Source organism: Grammomys surdaster, unplaced genomic scaffold (assembly GCF_004785775.1).
Source record: "Grammomys surdaster isolate TR1022 unplaced genomic scaffold, NIH_TR_1.0 126035, whole genome shotgun sequence".
NCBI lineage: Eukaryota > Metazoa > Chordata > Mammalia > Rodentia > Muridae > Grammomys > Grammomys surdaster.
The window spans coordinates 5,682,675-5,701,119 of NW_021620848.1; the positions used below are offsets into that span (position 1 = coordinate 5,682,675).

General features: G+C 40.4%; 1 protein-coding gene and 1 pseudogene across 3 annotated transcripts in view; one reads left to right on the forward strand and one right to left on the reverse strand.

The window, feature by feature from the left end:
- Positions 1-18,445, reverse strand: part of Mrrf (mitochondrial ribosome recycling factor) — a 54,501-nt gene that overhangs the window by 35,649 nt on the left and 407 nt on the right. Inside the window, exons 1-4 of one of the 3 annotated variants that reach the window (XM_028754662.1) lie at positions 17,624-17,661; positions 13,561-13,772; positions 7,198-7,353; positions 2,464-2,582 (exon numbers count right to left, since the gene is read on the reverse strand). In XM_028754662.1, the coding sequence (XP_028610495.1) occupies positions 2,464-2,582; positions 7,198-7,353; positions 13,561-13,744 (459 nt within the window). In that variant the 5' untranslated portion in view covers positions 13,745-13,772; positions 17,624-17,661. Of the gene's footprint in view, positions 1-2,463; positions 2,583-7,197; positions 7,354-13,560; positions 13,773-15,953; positions 16,038-17,623; positions 17,662-18,445 lie in introns of those variants that run through there. The other 2 variants (XM_028754660.1, XM_028754659.1) reach the window with 2 other exon arrangements.
- On the forward strand, positions 14,202-17,925 carry LOC114610241 (annotated as a pseudogene).

Sequence of the window (18,445 nt, forward strand, 5' to 3'; positions counted from 1 at the left end):
AACAGCATGACACAGAAATGTTCAGGTTTGTAAAGAAAGCCAACTGCATGTGAAACAGAAAGGAATTCTATAAACACAAGGAGGATTAGCTCAGCATTTTGAAGCTATGAACCTCAGTACTATATGGGCAGCTTCTAAAGCTGGAGGAAGGAAATGTTTATTTAGAGCTGTTTGTTTAATGTATACACCAGATGAGAATAAGAAATTCAAAGGGGAACATAACTCCCACTTCCTCCCTGTGCCTGTACATGGACTCTACTACTGAGACACTGGTAAAGCTTTTCTCAAAACCCAGGGGACTGCATGTTAGAGAAATGGCAAAGATACTTTAGCTCAAAGATGAAAATATACTCCAACTTCCTAAGAAAAAACTAAGCAGTTAATACCTCCTCCTGCTTCATAAGAGATGCTTTGGTGGCCAATCAGGTGCTACTTCTGTGAATATCATTTGCTATTTATTTAATAACAGAAGTGGCTGGCTCTGAAAAGCAATCTGTCTGATGAGGTCTTCAAGCTGTGTAATTAGGAGGCTATTCCTTAAATTGGCCTACAGTGTCTAAGGGATTAGATGAACAGGGCAGGGAGGCCTCAGTGGTTCAGAGGGAGCCAAAGAGGGAAGAACTGACAGTTCCCTTTGCATCTATTTCTATGCTCCACAGTAACTCCATGAATGAGTGCTTCCCTTCCATAAACCTAACAACACATATCTACCAACATAAAGACAATGTATGGAGTGCTTTTGTGGGCCAGGCACTGTGTTTGATGTGACTACAATGAACACATTATATATGACTCTTCTACTCAAAGCTTATAGCCTAGTGGAACAGTGACACTCACATTGTACCTCAATGCAGAAGGAGTAAATAGTCAGCCAAAAGGTTTCAAGTCACAGGAGCAGTACCTACAAAAGCCCAGAGGGTGTAAAAGGCATGGTGTGTTTCAAGGTCAGTATGCCTAGAGCAATGTACCAGGATACAGTGCCACAGGACTGCAAGGACTGGAAGCAGGCCTAGGCAAGATCACCTAAAGCTTTCTTGGCCACAGTAAAGATTCTGGGCTTTCATTTCTTAAAGATTGTCTGAACTATGAGAACGGCACAATCCAATACACACTTTGAAACACTCAAGTTCACTTAGGCTGCAGGACTGAGACTGGAGTGGGGCAGAGAGTAACTGTGGCTCTAGAAGTGCACCTGGCCTAGCAGCCTCAGTCTTCTGGTTGGAGACGGTTTGTTCTTGCTCTTGCTGCTAAGCTAGTTTGTCAAATCCAGTGCACAGCCTGCTGTGGACAAATCTACTGAGACAGAGACCAGAGCAAGAAAGTAAGGAAATGGAAGCCCACAGAGGAAGTGATTTGCCAAAGGACCAGGCCAGTTGGAGGTGGAGCTAGGACTAGATTTCCGGTTCTCTACGTTTTTCAACTATAGCCTGAAGGTAAGATGCAGTTCACCCTCCAGTCTCTAAAGTCAGGCACTGCACGTACTGATGATCTCTAGTGTGAACAAAGGTCAAGTCCTGGAGGGTCTTCTCCAAGTTCTAATACAGGGGTCACAAAATGGTGGTCCTTGAGCCATATCTTGTCCATTAAAATAGTTTATCTGTCTCAAGAGTTTCTAATTTATTTTGAGGCAGTTTCATTCATCCTCCTGCCTCCAACTCCTAAGAGCTGAGGTAACAGACACGTGTCAGCACTCCTGGCTGCCCTACATTTTTAAAAGAGAAAAGTCAATTAGTCCAAAACATTTAGAGAACAAAACATACTTTGTGCAAGACTCAGGGTTACTAGCTTCTTTTAAAACTAAAAACTGGAGCATCTGTCAATACTAATTACCAGGCTTACATTTCTACCTGCAATCTTCAGCAAGAACTGAGGAGAGGTGCCCCAGAAATAGGCCAAAAGACTACTTCCAGGTATGGTGGTTTGAATGAGAATGGTTCATGTATTTGAAGGTTTGGTCCCCATTTTGTGGAACTGTTTGGGAAACATTATTTTGTGTGGCCTTGTTGGAGAGGGTGTGTCACTGGGGTCAGTTTTGAAGTTTCAAAAGCTTTTAGCTATGCTCCAGCTCCATGTCTGCCTCCCTGCTGCCATGCTCCATGGTGGTCAGAGACTAACTCCCTGAACTGTGAGCCTCAAATTAAGTGCTTTCTTCTATAAGTTGCCTTGGTCATGGTGTTTGTCACGGCAATAGAAAAGTAACTAGTATAGCAGGTTTCCAGAGCCTTACAGTCCCCCAAGAGCCAATCACTGCCCTCCATTACTATTTTCAAATTACTTACTTGGTCACTGTAACGTCTGAGTTTAACAGATAAGAAATATAGAAGTAAGAGAGCTTTTTATATCCTAAATTTTCTTTAATAAATTTCTTCCAAAACAAAAGGGAACATTTGCTTCTGACCGGATCAAACCTCCTTCATTCCAAAAGAAACTCTGAAGACAGACCCTTACAATAAGGCACCTTACCTCTGGGAAGCTGGCCATATTCACCAGAATCATCTGTGGCGACTTCATGGAGATCTGGCCAATCTGATTTAGAGCGAGCTTCCCATCAGCAGTTACCACAGTGATGTGATCAAGGGATCCTAAGGAAAAAGTAATAAGGTTTTAGGATTCTAAAGGACCTTAGAAGCCCATATATCTCTTTGTGTAATTCAGATTCAACAAACATACATAAACCTCTTAGCAATGTGACAAGGCTGTTCATAGGAAGTTTCAGGCAGTGGAGAGAGTCTGTGATGCTAGCAGAACCACATTGGAATTCCTTCCTGGAACCAAGGTGAGTAACTATTCTGGTTTGCCTGAACTTAAAGCCTTTCCTATGACATAGGAAGTTCATTACTGATGGAAGTCAGGACAGAAACTCAAGCAGGGCTGGAACCTGGAGCAGGAGTTGATACAGAAGCCATGGAGGGGTGTTGCTTACTGGCTTGTTCCCCATGGCTTGCTCAGCCTGCTTTCTTATAGAACCCAGGACCACCACCCCAGGGGTAGCCCTCCCCCATCAATCACTAATTAAGAAAATGCCCTACAGGCCTGCCTACAGCTGATCTTCTAGAGGCATTTTCTCAGTTGAGGCTCCCTCCTCTCAGTTGACCAGCTTAGGTGAGGTTGACATACACTACCTATCTAGCACAGAACTGAAAACTCCTTTCAACAACCCTGCCACTCAGCTACACCACCACAAAATAAATAACGTACCCTCTTGTGTGCCTTGGTTTCCAACTAGATTAAAAAGAGCAGCTGCTTGCATCATTACAATGATCACTACAGCTAACAGAAACTACTTAACGTACCAAAGAATAGCACTGAGAAGTTAGTTACCTTGTACTCCTCCTCCTAGCTCTTACCACCACTTCACCCTGCTACTATTTCTACCATCACTTTACAGATGAGAAAATAAGACTTAAGAAAAATAAACAGAGCAAGATCACAGAGTTAACAAGTGAAAAATAACAATCCAGAACCAAGAGCCTAACTCATGTGTGCTCAAGTCTGATTTCACACAGAGTTCTCCTCCTCTACACAGAGCTGTGCTCAGAATCATCAGGGCTTTAGTCTTTACTCTTGCCAACCCCACCCCACCCCCAGAAATCCCTATTCTGCTGCAATGTTTTTAATTCACCCCAGAATTCTAGCATACAGCCAGTTTAGAACAACTTCCTTCTGTTCCCTTGCCTTTGGTCCTGAGACCCTCTTCAGAAATAAGTCCACTAAAACAAACAAAGCACAGATTATTAAAACCTCACTGTTACCCTAGACCTGATCCTTTTCCAGACCTGAATATTCTGAACAAAATTTTCATTAGTCAAAAAAGATAAATCCACAGCTCTAGATGGAACATTATTCAAAGTCCCTGATTTCCTATGCAAATGAAACCAGCCGAAAACCCTTCTCACTCACAGTGGGAACCACTCGTGGATGGCTTATTCCCAGAGATACAAAGAGAAACAGGGTCCCGGAGGTGGGGGAGGTAGCTTTCAAATAAACTGAAGCTATTCTGGCAATATGTTGCAAGATTAATGCATTACCACACTATGGCCCAAAGACTAGCTTTGAAATACTCATCCAGATTCAGTGTCATCATAAGATGACAGATAGTAGTTGACATTTAACCTGCAAAATGTATAATGATAAAAAAAAAAAAATCTCCACAATTCTAAAAATCCAAGGACCCAATATCAACTCACTGCTCCCAGATCCTAAGCCCCTTCTGGATGTCCACTTTCTGACCGTTAAACGTGACAAGAACTATACTTAAAAGTGCTTTTATACAGCCAGGGCGACACAGAGAAACCCTGTCTCGAAAAACAAAAACAACAACAACAACAAAAAAGTGCTCTTATGAGGAGTAGACCCAATAGAATACTGAAAAGTATTTATAACGATGACCCAATAGTGCTGCTAAGATTTTTTGGGGATTTTTATGTTTTAATAAAACTAATGTCCTTGCACGTAATTTCCCTTCTATTGGGAATATACGTTCCTTTTTTTTTTTTTTTGGAAATTATAAGTTATTTAATTCACTATAGCTTAAAACCAAGAATAAACTTAACTAAGAGAGTATAGATGTCTACTTTAAGAATTACAAAGCAATGGTCAAAGGTCTCATCAGTCAATGAATGCTATAAATTAGCTGACTGAATCACCTTATAAATTATTTAAAGTTTTCTCATCTTTTAAAATTAACTATAATCACTTAGAAATTTTAGTTTCAGATTTCCATATGTCAACAGATCTAGCAGAAGAGAACTAATATCTTAATAGCACAGGATTTTTCACTCCTTAGTATTTTAGATTCACTTATAGTTTCCTCAACATTTCTTGAATAATTCTTATTTAAAGCACATCTATTGGCTCATTCCCATGATCCTAGTGTTTGGTAAGGTGAGGCAGGACAATTGCTATGAAATTAGTATATAATTTCTTTTTCTCCCTCAGGTCTCACTACGTAGCTTTGGCTGGCCTAGAATCACTATGTAGACCACTATGTAGGAATATGCTTCTTTACTCAGATAAATCTTGCTCCCTTTTTAATATCTCTCTGTAGTGGAACCTAATCTCAGGAACCCTGCCTGACTCTTCAGTTTTTGGACCTTTCATACAAGCCCTCAAGCATCCTAAGCATGTTTCAACAATAATGATGGCAGCCTTAAGTTACTGAATATGTCCTATAAGCAATGCTTCATGCTAATACTTTTTAATGCTTTCATTAGGTTATAAGATGATTATTGTTGCCACCATTTTACAGATGAGGAAACTGAGGCAAACAGAATGATTTGCCCAGAGTCACACAGCTCTTAATTACAGAACTTAAATCCAAGGACAAGCATGACCATCTCCAGCTATGTACTCACTGCTCTGCTGTGTTACATGGTTTAGACACAGTGGTTTGCTTGTCTGCCCTTTCATACGAGGTTCTAAGTTCCTGGATGTTAGGAACCAGATCCCCCCTCTCCATGTCTGGACCTATTTCTAAGTGCCACTTAGTGTGCTCAGCACCACTTCAGCAAGCAAACACATGGATGGAGGAAGGATGAGGGAGAGCAGCACAAGGAAAGGACAAGCCTCCATAGAGGCCAAGGGCCAGCATATGTCAGCTATCTCTGAGACAGCCATGGGACAGATGCACTCCAAGAGGAAAAGTATGGCTGGCTCAGGTAACAGGGAGACATGATGTGGAAGAGCCTGTCTAGCAGAGACCACTGACTAAGTTTAGCTTGTTTCACCCAGTTTCTTTACAGTCTCAAATTCGACACAAAACACTACACAAATACAACCCAAAGAGAAGGAAAAAGGGGAAGTCCGCTACAGATGGGTCTTAGCTCCGCTTCCTGATGGGCTGTAAGAGCCTTTGCCACAGAAGTCGCCTCATGAGCATGTCAGTGTGCAGTTGTGGTGGTTCCTATCCCCTCAATCCGTATCGACATAATGCATCAAATCCTTTCTCCTCAATCTGTCCCCAGTGAGAATCTCCCTCAAGCTCACTCCTGCCCCTCATTTTCTCAGAGGTTAACATTTAACAAATTACACTCCCACCCTCTTTCCGAGCCCATCATCTTTTTAAGTTCAACAAGAGTGGAACTGGCTGGCTCATTTTAAGTATCACATTTCTCCCCAGCTTCTCTCAAGCTGCTCTCTGGTTTCGGCTGCAGAATGTTAACAGGCCAGAAAGCACAGGGGAGACAGAGCACTTTATCAGTTTCATACCTAAAATAATAAGCAAGCTTAGAATAAACAGTTGGGAGAGATTGAATGGCACGTTGTACTGTCAGCAGAGGCAGAAACACCCCAGTACAAAGGTTAACAAATGCCAGGAACTGCCTTCTAGTCTCCCGCCAGATCACATCACTGAACTCAACATGGTTCTGATCATTTTTATAATGAACTGAGGACTTTTCACAAACAAGTTCATGAAATATCTTCTATTTTCCTTTCAAATTCCCCAGTCGAAACATGAATGGGAGAGGCTGAAGCTCCTACAGATACCTTCAGAGGGGGTCCCAGGCTTAACTATAGGATGATGACAATTTGCAAAAGGCCAATTTAACAACAATTGGATTTTTCCTGACCACTTGCACCATTAGCTGACAACCCACTTCTCCATCACATCTGCAAACAGTTCTCCTAGACAGTTCTGACATTTCCCACTTAGAAAAGCCACTTTCAGGAAGCTATTAACCTAAACGGAATCTTCCTGGTCAAGCTCTTAGGCACAAAAAGGCCTCAGGTGGGCAAGTATGTAGAATTTGGTTTTCAGTACAGGCTAAGAACTACCAAATAGGACAAACTGAGAAAAAAGCAGACTAAGGACATAGAACTATGAATCTAGATACCTGCATTTGCTTTTATAATCCCTAACTATAAAAGAATATCATTTTGAAAATGTAATTCCACAAAAGCACTGACCATGACAGGTTTTCTCACCACTGTGCTAGCTCTCTGTGGGCCAAGCACAACACTACCCCACAGGAGACACACATCCAGCACTACTCCAGAACCACGAGACACATGAACTCACTCCCGTTCTACTGCCCCTGCCATGCAGCAGGAATGGGACAAGGAAACTCCTCAGTTATGGAAAAGTAACTGCTCATAAGCACCAGTTAGTCAGGCCAACGCTGGAGGTGATATGGCGACACGGCCATGTTCTTTCTCACTGTAACACTCACCCCCTGATACTCGGGTTCAGCCACTAACCTGGTGCAGTCCTTATGTTGAGAGTCTTATTGAAATTATCCTTAAGCGCTTCTGACACAGATTTCATGTCTTCATCCACCTCTTCCAAGCTGATTATATCCTCAACCAAGGCTGTATTGATATTCACTCTGGTCTGGGGCTGTCCTTTGCCTTTAGCTAAAAAGCAAACATTCAGTGAACAACAGAATAGAAGCAAACCCACAAATAACAAGCATTGGCTGTTTTAAAAGTGCCTGCAGAGCACAGGGCAAACTGTCAAGTGCTAGAATTTTATAAAAATCATCTCTGCCCTACACAGGAGCTCACACGTACTGTCTGTCAGCTATCTCCCACATCTGTACTAAATCCTTGGGCGTTAGCAAGGGCACAGGCTTTACAATTAGACATTCTGGGTTTAACCAACTGCAGTGCACACTGGCTCTATGACATTGGGCAAGCTACTCTATCTTTATAAAAGACTAATAAAGTCTGTACCATATATAAAGCTGCTACAGGAATACAAATGAAGTTACTTATACAAAAAAGTACTCTACATATACCGAGGAATCCAGAAGTAAATCAATACCTTATTTTTCAGAAAAACAGAAGACAAGAAAGGTAAAGTAACTTGCCTAAGGTCACAGGTCAGGAAATGATCAAGTCAAGATTTGGTCCCAGATCTGTCTAATCTAAAGCCCATGAACTTTTCCTAAGACCATCTCCACAAATTCAATGGAGAGAAAGGAAATGCATTAATTCAGCTTCGATCGTACTAAGACAAGGTTAGGCTCAGCACTGTATGGCTGATCTGGACAAAATAAACTGCAGAGATATCAAATACTACCCAAAAGAGCACACTGACAAATGGCTTAGAAAATCAGCAGTGCAGGAGGGCGGATGGAATCTGATTTCATGTCTAAACATCAGGGGCTTTTCAATACATTATGTAATTAATGTGCATGTGACACAAATACGCTTGTATCTCTACATGGGGTGAAAGGAGCAGAAAGATGAAAATACCTAAATAGTATCTGTGTAATGAAGACTACGATGCTAATACTAAACATTTAACAAAACATTAAAATTCATTCAGTATTTTTTATTATCTATAGCTAGCTCAACTGTGTGCTGTGTTCCACATCCTAACTTGCAATGCAATTTCAAATACATTCTTCCGTTTTGACACTGAAGAGAGTTCTGAGTAGGAAAATAAGAGCTCTGGGATGCATGGCATTTAAATATTTGCCCAACATAACCAACGAACAAGAAGCAAAGTGACTTTCTTCCCCAAAGGTCTGTTCAAGTCACCATGCTGCTTGAAGCCCCCACTCCTTTTGGGTAAACAAGCTAGGGACTTACTATTTTTGGAACTGATAAAAGATGTCAATTCAAAATCACTCATTACAAGCAGAAAAATAGAAGCTAATCCATATCTGGACAGATTGTGAATAAAGAAAATCAAAGACATACAGTTCACTCTAAAAGCTGAAGAGAAAAGACAGACTTATCTATAAGGGATCAAAATTACATGTTGAACAAAGAGGCTGGACACAAAAATATATATTACAAAAAAGAAAAAAGTCATGTATTAGAATAGATCCTGAATAGTATGCAACAGACAAAGCCAATCGATGCCAGCAGACATCTGAGTAATAAGCACCCGTAGGAGACACAGGGAAAAGACACTCACTAGATGTGGGTGGAAAGGGACTTCTGATGTGGGAAAGTGTTCTACCACTGAGCTACAGCCCCAGCCTCTGGTTTCTGAGACAATGTCTTGCTGGGTTTGTCTGTCTGTCTGTCTGTCTGTCTGTCTGTCTGCTTCAGCCTCCTGAGGACTAAGATTATAGGCATGGGTTCCCACACACAAGTTCTTGATTGTGAGGTAAGGGGAGTCTTGGTTACACTGGTGATTTCAGTTTGTGAAAATTAGCAAGTTGTAGTTTTATTTCTATAGAAAGGCTAAAAAGAAAAAAAAAAGGTAAGGGTAACCAGCCAAGTAAAGACAGATGGTTACACACACACGGCTTGCAAATCAGCAGAGATGAAAAAGGAATAAAGAAACCTGATTAACTTAATAGAAAGGAAGAAAAAGAAAACCACAAAAAAAGTACAAAACAAAATTAAAATGTAAATACTCAACAAATAAGATAAACAGAAATGAACCAAAATGACTAGCCAAAAGCTCAAGGCTCTCAGCAAGACTTTAATGTAACCAGTCAGAATATACAAGAAAATTTATAAATGTATGAAATTACAGGTTTAATGAATAGGAAAAATTTTATAAACCTGAAAAATATTAATGGAAGTAAAGTCAGTTTTATTATATTAATAGCAAGTAAACTATTTTAAGATAATGCATCATTAGAAATGAAGGCTTCTTCAAAATAATATCAGAAGACATGTAATAATTCAAGCTTGTATATAGGATTAAGTTTTAGGCTCTTTAGTCTGTGTTTGCATGTATAAAATTAACCTGAATATAACTCCACATACTGAACTCTGTCACTGTCCTTTTAGGTCTTGCTGTTTGTTTACATTAGCCTCATGGTACAAGATGAGTACATCTCTGTTATAATAGGATGCTTCAAAGTCAGACTAAGGAGCTCCTTGCTTCACTGGTAGTAGAACCTGCCTGTAAACTCATCTGGATCTGGTATGCAGGTGTAGACTTGAAACTACAGATGCAGTCTCTTTAATAATTATGAGACTGCTTATATTTTCTGGATTCAATATTTTTTTCTGCTTTCAAAGCTGTTGGTCTAAAATTGTGCCTAATAGCCTCTTAAGATGAAAGTTTTTACTGTTTTGATAAATCATATGGTATGAAGACATTTTTTAAATTTTATTTATTTTATGTATGTGAGTACACTGTCGCTGTCTTCAGACACACCAGAAGAGAAAATTATCAGTGTTACAAGCTTTAAATAATTTTTAATGTTGTGAGTCCCTTACTTTGCTGATAAATAATATTTTTGTGTTTTCTACTTACTTATTTTGAGACTCTACTTACTTTTTTTGAGACAAAGTCTTACCACGTAACTCTGGCTGGCCTGGAACTCACTGTGTAGACCAAGCTGGCCTTGAACTCACAGGTATGGTAGCTTCCTGAGTGATGGCATTAAAAGTAGCCCATGCTTAGGATCACATTTCCCATGTACTTAACTTTCTATTTACTCTGCTTAGCAGTTACCAAGAAAAATGTGTTAAAATCTCCTGATAGAGTTGTAGAATGAACAGTTCTCCGGTTTCATTTTGAGGCTACCTTATGTATATATGTATATTTTATCAAGAACAAGTAGGGATCTCATCAAAAATGCAAAAATGATTTAACATCAGAAAAGCTATTGTTGTTGAGTTATTCTACTGGTAGATCAAAAGCAGGGGAGTGTAGGGATTTGACACAGAGGAGAGCACATGCTTAGCACACACCAAGCCCTGAGCTCAATCCTCAGGACTGCAAAAATTAAAGGTAAGGAGGTAGAACTGTCTCAATAAACATGATGTATCATTTGATTAGAATTTAATGCCTTTTTTTAAAGTTCAAGAATTAGATATATTTGCTTTAAGAAACACTATAAGAAATATAAATTATGACCACATACAGGAAGTGTTCTATCTAAAGTCAAGAATAAATGAGGAATGCCCATTATCACCAATGACACTAGAGTTCCTAAGCAATGCAGTGAAGGGATGTAAAGGGAGAATGGGGGATTTATGTGCATGCATACTCACCAAAACACATGTACAAGAATGTTTATATTTTAACAATACTGTTAGTTTAACTCCAGATTGGAAGCCACCCAGATGCCATTACAGGATAGCTATATAAATTGCAGCAGCATATTGAGGACACTATAAAAATCAAAGTGTAGAACAACTAATTGTGGCAGGTACAATAGGCAAATATCTCACAAGAAATCTGTTACCTCACAAAGCCAGACATGGAGTTCAAAAAGGACAAAAGAAATCTATGGTGTTAAGGCCAATCACGTGGAGAAGCTTCTAGAATACAAGTAATATTTTCTTCTTCCTCTTCTCTTTTCCCTTTTTATAACTTTTGTTTCTGTTTTTGTTTGGTCATTATTTTGTGGTTGCTGTTTTGAGACACTGTAACTATGTAACTGTGACTGGCCTAAAATTTGCTATTGAAGTGAACCTCCTGTCTCTGATTCCCAAGTGCCAGGATTACAGGCATGTGATACCACGGCATCACAGACTTTATTTTTTCTCATTTTATTTTACTATTTTATGTACGTGTCTGCCTGCACATACGTCTATGAATCACATGTATGTCTGGTACCCAGGGAAGCCAGAAGAGGGTGCTGTATCCTCTGGAATTATAGTTACAGTTATGAGACACCATGTGGGTGCTGGGAATCACACTCCAGCCCTCTGAAAGCAGCCAGTGCACTTAACTGCTAAACCATCTCTCCGGTCTCCCTATATTTTATTTTTTGATCTGGGCGATAGATACATGGTTGTGTACACCTTCTAAAAATTCCCTGTGCCAATCACTTAATAATTTAGGTATGTGCTTTTATGTGCTTAACAATGTAGGTATGTATTATACCTCAAAATAAATTATGAGTATATCATAAAGTGATACAATAATGATATCATTTTCTAGAAAATGTTGGTTTGTGAGTATAAGCTTCACATAGAAGAGAAAAAAGGCAAGAAAAAGATGTGTGTGATCGGTAAAGATCTGCAGCACAGCATGTATTGCTTTTTGGCTGATTTATGGAAGTAAGGGCAATCTGGTCCAGAAACAAAGCAGTTCAACAAAAAACATACACATAAGGAAATGTGACAACATACGTTGGCGTTCTCTCTAATTGGATGACAAAGTGCTGGCCACACGGCTTACAGCCCATGTGGAAAAGAAACCTGAACTGAGCTTTAGTTTCTGTTTTTTTGAGAGGAAAAAAAATCTCACTCTACAAACCAGGGTGGCCTAGAATTCACTATGCAGCCCAGGATCACCTTGAGCCAGAAGTAATCCTCCTGCCTCAGCCTGTAAGCACTGGGATTATGGATGTGAGCCACCACAGCCCTTGGGATAGAAAAGAGTTCTTGAAAAAGATACAAAAAGTACAAAGAAAAGAACTGAAAATGACCACAGTTAGAAGACATTCCCTGTAGCAGACACTGGGGACAATATTCCCACTGTAGAAAGACGCCAGTAAACTTAAGAGACGTCAGCAGTCAGAGGAAAGATGCTGCTTGCAGGTCACACTGGGTGTCTAGAAGACTGTGACGTCACAGCCTCAGAAGCCCCAGGTTCCCTGTGCGTCCCTTCTATCTGGATGAATCCATGGGCAACTGTAGGAGCTTCTATATTTGCAACATGTTAAAATCTGTATTCATTAATCATAAGGGCTTCTTCACCGTAAAATTATAATTGTTTTCAATGGATAATGGTAAGGATTGCATTAAAAAATTTTAAAAATAACACACAAATCAAACACTAACTTAATAGAAGATAAGACTTATAAGCATTCCTTTTCCTTCATCAAGGTGTCAATCCTCTTTTCAACAAAAAGCAGGTCTGGGTCTATGTCAAAGCAAAAAGGAAAGTCAGGGGGTGGGGAGATATCCAGCAGCATACTTCTAGTGCCATCCTCTAGGGGGCTCCTTGACAGGCCTGCAAACAGCAGGTCTGCCTGATCATTTCCTGTCACTCGTTCATCTCACAGAGGTTTTGAAAACAGTTTATATACGGCCCTGGAGAGTGCTAAACAACAAAAAAAGAAACTGATCTTCGTAAGATCCAACAGGGCAGACAGGTAACAAACAATAATCAATTTTACAACGGATTGATGAGTTACTACAGTTCTAAGTGTGTCAAAATAATAATAATGATGATGATGATGATGATGATGATGATCATGAGTGCATGTAACAGGGGACCTGACCCAGTCTCAGGCCAACGAAGGCATCCTGAAGGAAGTGGCATTTAAGCCAAGACCTGCGGTACATCAAAATCTCATTCTTAGATGACATAAACCATTAAGATCATCCATCTAAACCCATGGCTTTAATGCCCTGTTCACTCAAAGCCCTTCTGGCTTTAATTATACTCCCAATCTGAATCTTCCTAGAAGACGAGTGTATGCTGATCCCTGCCACAAGCCCTCCAGTTCGCTTGGTACTTTTACCTCTAGTTCTGCATCTAAATGAAATAAATTAGGCATTTTCTGAGCCACTAACAAAAATGAATGAAGTATAATAGTAACAAACCAAGCCCTAGGCTCTAACACAGTTGGTCTGTGAATGTTTGAGATAACATTTTCTTACGTGGAAAGGAAAGAAACTCAGTACAACTCTGAGATCTCTGCCAAACATGAAAAAAGGGATGAGGTGGGGAAGGAGACCTTATACCTTTAGCTTTCTTGGTTGCAAAATGGCGAACTGGTACTGCTGGGTAGGCCGAGTATTGGCTATAGTCACATTGTCTTCCATTCACTGTCTTCATGGAAACTTCTGAAACAGGTCTGGTCAAAGCAGCAAGGTAACTTCGAAAGGTAGGGTGCAGCAGGCGAAAGCATCTTATTCCTAAGGCCATGACGGAAGAGAATCCTCAGAAGCAGCCACTACAAAGAATAAGACAAAACGATCTGAGTAAGCTGGGCAGTGGTAGTGCATGCCTTTAATTCCAGCATTCAGAAGGCAGAGGCAGGCAGACCTCTGGGTTTGAGGCCAGCCTGGCCTACAGAAAGAGAATTCCAGGACTGCCAGGGCCATGCAGAGAAACAGTGTCTTAAGAGGGAGAAGGGGATTTCAGTAGAAAAAAACTTACAAAATGAATTTATGCCAACTGCCAAGCAACTCCTCAAACTAAGCCGTGACCTCGGCACTGTGCGTGCATTATCCCCAACCTTCCTCCCAGGGAGAATGATTATCCTCACTTTACAGGATGAAGAGGCTGAGGCCCAGAGTCTTCAATGACCCACCCCGTCTGTAGAGTTCTTCCAATGCATCTAAATGCCTGCTCAGCAAATGTGCAGCAGCCTAAATCTGTAATGACGCCAACTAAACCCTTATATGAGCAGAAGCACAAAATCGTGATAGAGCTCAAGAGGAAGGGCCGAGTACTAGAAGGGGAGTTTAAGTAAGAAAAACATTTTAATAGGCATTAAATGACTACAAAACATACACGGCGGCATTAAATTAAAATTTTCTTTGGTTCCTTATGCACTGATTACCAATTAGAGTGCACTTTAATTTGAGTCTGAAGCATGAGTGAGGATTGAGATCTTCCAGGGTCTAGAACTGGGAAATGCTACCATCTACTGAGTTAACACAAGTTATACACACTTCTGAGGTCTTTGACCATACAAAGATGCTCTTGCTTCCTCTGAGACAGAACATATCCTAGCTAACAATATAACACTGAGAGCTTCTGCCAAGAATCTGGCTATTAGCTAAAAATTAAGAACAATTAGTATCAAGTGTCTGGAAGCACTGTCTTTGAAAATCACATGTCGTTATAAAACAACTCCTAAAATGTTGATGCAGCACAGTGGAGTACAGAAGAGAAGGCATTCTGCAGCAAGAACATAAAACCCAAGACCAGATCCACCACTAACTAAACAGCCTGGAGAATCTCTGCCTCTTCACTCTCTTCTGTAAAATGGGACTGGTACTTATTTCTTCAAGTTGGAAATGAGGCTAGGCAGGTAAAACATTTGGTTTAGTGACTACTCAATGACAGGGACACAAAAAAGAATGCTTATTGATAGCTATCAGCTTTCCTTAGGGTCAGATATGGGAAAGACGCTTGCACAGATGTCAGACCTGATGTGTAAAGTGGCCTGGATTCAGTCAGACATGGATATGAATTTCTGCCTGGGACAATTCATCCTTTCCCTCTCAATGAGAAGGATAAGCCTCATTTAAAAATGAAATATGGAGTACATATAAAACATACACATACCTATAAAACATCCAGCATGCTATCTGGAATATGCTACTTGCTCAAGACGTGTGACTATTATTACTATTGTGACTTCTTTTTAATATAAAAATGAGTAACACATAATGCCATGTGTGGTGAGTGAGGCCTGTCTATAATCCTAGCAGTTAGGAGGGAAGGCAGGAGGAAGCAGAGGAATTTAAAGTCAGGCTCAGTTATACAGCAAACTAGAGGCTGGCTTAAGCTAGATGAGATCCTGCCTTAAAAAGCAAGCCAAAAAGAAAACACATGAATAATACAAAGGCAAACACTTTCTTTTGATGGAATTTTTGATGGCAAGTTATGCTGCATATATGCAATCAGCCTGTGTAGTGTCTACAAACACAGGCCTGGGCTGCTTGCTTTACTCCTGTCAATACTGCCACAGATAAAGCACTATAGTCCCCATTTTGTACATGTTAAAACTAAGGCTCAGAGAGATTAAGTATCCAAGATATGGAACAAATACTATTAAGAACTGTTGACAAAAGTTTGGCTCTGAGTGACACTTCTAAATGTAAGTTTCTACCTAATATAGCCAATGTCCAACTCACATTTATACCCAAATATGGGTATATAATAATGTACAGTGGATTTTTTTTAATTGACAGGGCCTTAATCTGGCTGCAGTGTGTATGACAGGTTTCCTGGAGTTCCTGTTGTGGGCCATAATACCAATCCACAAAGCAACAGGAAACTGAAATGGGTTAGAAATAAACAACCTTTGACAGAAAATGCAGCACCAAAAAGCAGACCCAATACAAGTGACCGGAAGACAGTTCTATAAATAAACCACATTGCTGGAATGCTTGAGACATACGTTTCATTGCACAGAAGCCAGGAAATTTCACAGTGGAAGTTCAATAAAGTAGTCCTTTGGGTCTTTAACGTTAGGGACATGGTCAGGTCAGCACATATGAAATACTAAAACTGAAGGAGAAACTTATGAGAGTTCTAGCATGTTCCAATAACATTAACCCACTCACAGGAGAACCAGTTTCTCCACTTAATACATATGTGACCTTGAGGAGGTCAGTCCTCAGCAACAACTTCTACCACATCTTTTTTTTTTCACTTTAGATAATCAATATTTTAATAATACTTTTTATTGACTCTTTACGAGTTTCATATATTTATGAATCTATATCCTGGCCTGTTCATTGCTTCAGCAACCCCTTCCCAACCAGCTGTGTATAGATATACAACATACATTTCTTTCTTATTTTTTGGTTTTACAAGACAGAGTTTCTCTGTGTAGTCTTGGCCATCCTGAAACTCAGTCTATAACCAGGCTGGCCTTGAACTTATTAATTCGATTGCCTCTGCCTCCTGAGTGCTGGGATTAAAGGCATGCACCACCCCCATCCTCAATCCCCTGCTTGGAATGTTCTCCCTTTATCTCATTACCATTCATTTTTCTTTACCATTCATCTTAACCATCACTCTGTGGAGGACAAGGTCATTGGTCACTTCCAACTAAACTGGGCGGTCAGATCTCCTAAAATGCAGCTTTCATGCCCAATACTTCACCACAGCACATAGTTTTTTAAAGATAAAAGTAAATATATGTATAATTACTTGATCCTTGTCTAAGTATATCCATATGACTGTTGGCACTCCATGACAGTTCTAAGAGACAAATCTACCTACTAATCTACTTGTTTACTACTGTACCCTGTACTTAGTACAAAAATATAGACATCATACAAATGTGGGAAGTATGGAAACTAACAGACTTCCAAAGGTTAAATCCTTGCCCAGTGTCAAAATGCTGGCATCAGAGTAGGAATCTACACCTCTGATGGCAGGTCTTGGGATCTATTTCTCAACACTGTTTCCATTATCCCTTAAATTTCCAGTTCTTTGCTTGGAACAGGGCGTACTTCTTTTCAAATTCAGTATCATGTAAAGAAAGGTATTTGGAATATCTGACGCAATACAACATCCAAAAGTCCGTGGCACGAGGCAAAGGAGGAACAATAAAAATCTAACAGGTGGACAAAAGGCTTTACCTAAAGACTAAAAGACCTGGATTCCAGTATCCCCACCTCGTCAATCGCTATCACATACAACTTTGGAATTCACAACCACCTATATTCAAAGAGCATGGATCACAGCTCTACCACGAATAAGAACTATAGCAAATCATTTCTCCTACTTTGGTTTTGTATCCTCTGCCATTAACTGAAGGAATCAAATCAAGTTTCCTGACTTTCCAACTAGGAGTTCTCCAAGATTCTGGGAAATGCAATGGAATGTGGTCAAAGAGAAAGCACTGTGTATCCGATCCGCCATCTGTGGTGGAACCACCCCCACGATGCAGACCTTTCAGGGGAAGAGGTGAACACCCTTATGGAGGAAGATCTCAGTAGAGGTTGAACCCTCAGACACTATAGAAAATGTAAAGGCCAAGATCCAAGATAAGGATGAAATTCCTTCTGATTAGCAGAGGCTGATCTTTGCTGGCAAGCAGTTGGAAGATGGCCATACTTTGTCTGACTGTTAACATTCAAAAGGAGTCCACTCTTCCTCCTGTGCTGAGACTTCATGGTGGTCCTGAGGAAAGGATAAAGTCTTACAACACTGCCAAGAATAATAATATAAGAGAAAGAAGGTTAAGCTGGCTGTGCTGAAACTATAAAGGGGATGAAAATGGCAAAATCAGTCAACTTCATCTAGAGTGTCCTTCTGATCAACACGGGGCTGGAATGTTCATGGCTAGTCACTTTGACAGACATAACTGTGGCGAGTGTTGCCTGACTTATTGCTTCAACAATCCAGAAGACAAGTAGTTGTGTATGAGTTAATAAAACACAGGAATGGGAAGGGGGAAAAAAAAGCACCAAACTTTGAGATAGTCTAGGCAAGAGTCCTGCTTCTAGTGCTTCCTAAGTATGTGTTCTTAATCTGTAAAATTTGCTAGAGTCACGGGAATGTTGAAGCACCATCGAAATGACAACTGTTTGCCCACAGGACGGCAGAATGATGATTTTAAAGCCCCAGGCGTTCCACTCAGGCCTGGATGGAATTCAAACTCCATCACTTGGGAGCCGCGCGACCTTGGTAAAGACAGCGCTTGAGTTTTTGTTTCTTCATCACCGGGAATAATTACACCTCCACGTGTAGGGCTGTTTGGAAAGGGCATTATTCCTGTCAGGTGACGTCTTAAACATCAGGAACTATTTACCAAGTTCCCGGGCAAGGCTCTAAATGTCCCCTGAGTGACACGAGCCCCGCCCCACCCTTGAGAGCATAGAAGTCCCGCCCCCGGCCTTAAGGTCGAGCCGAACTCTGCTGAACCAGTCACGGATG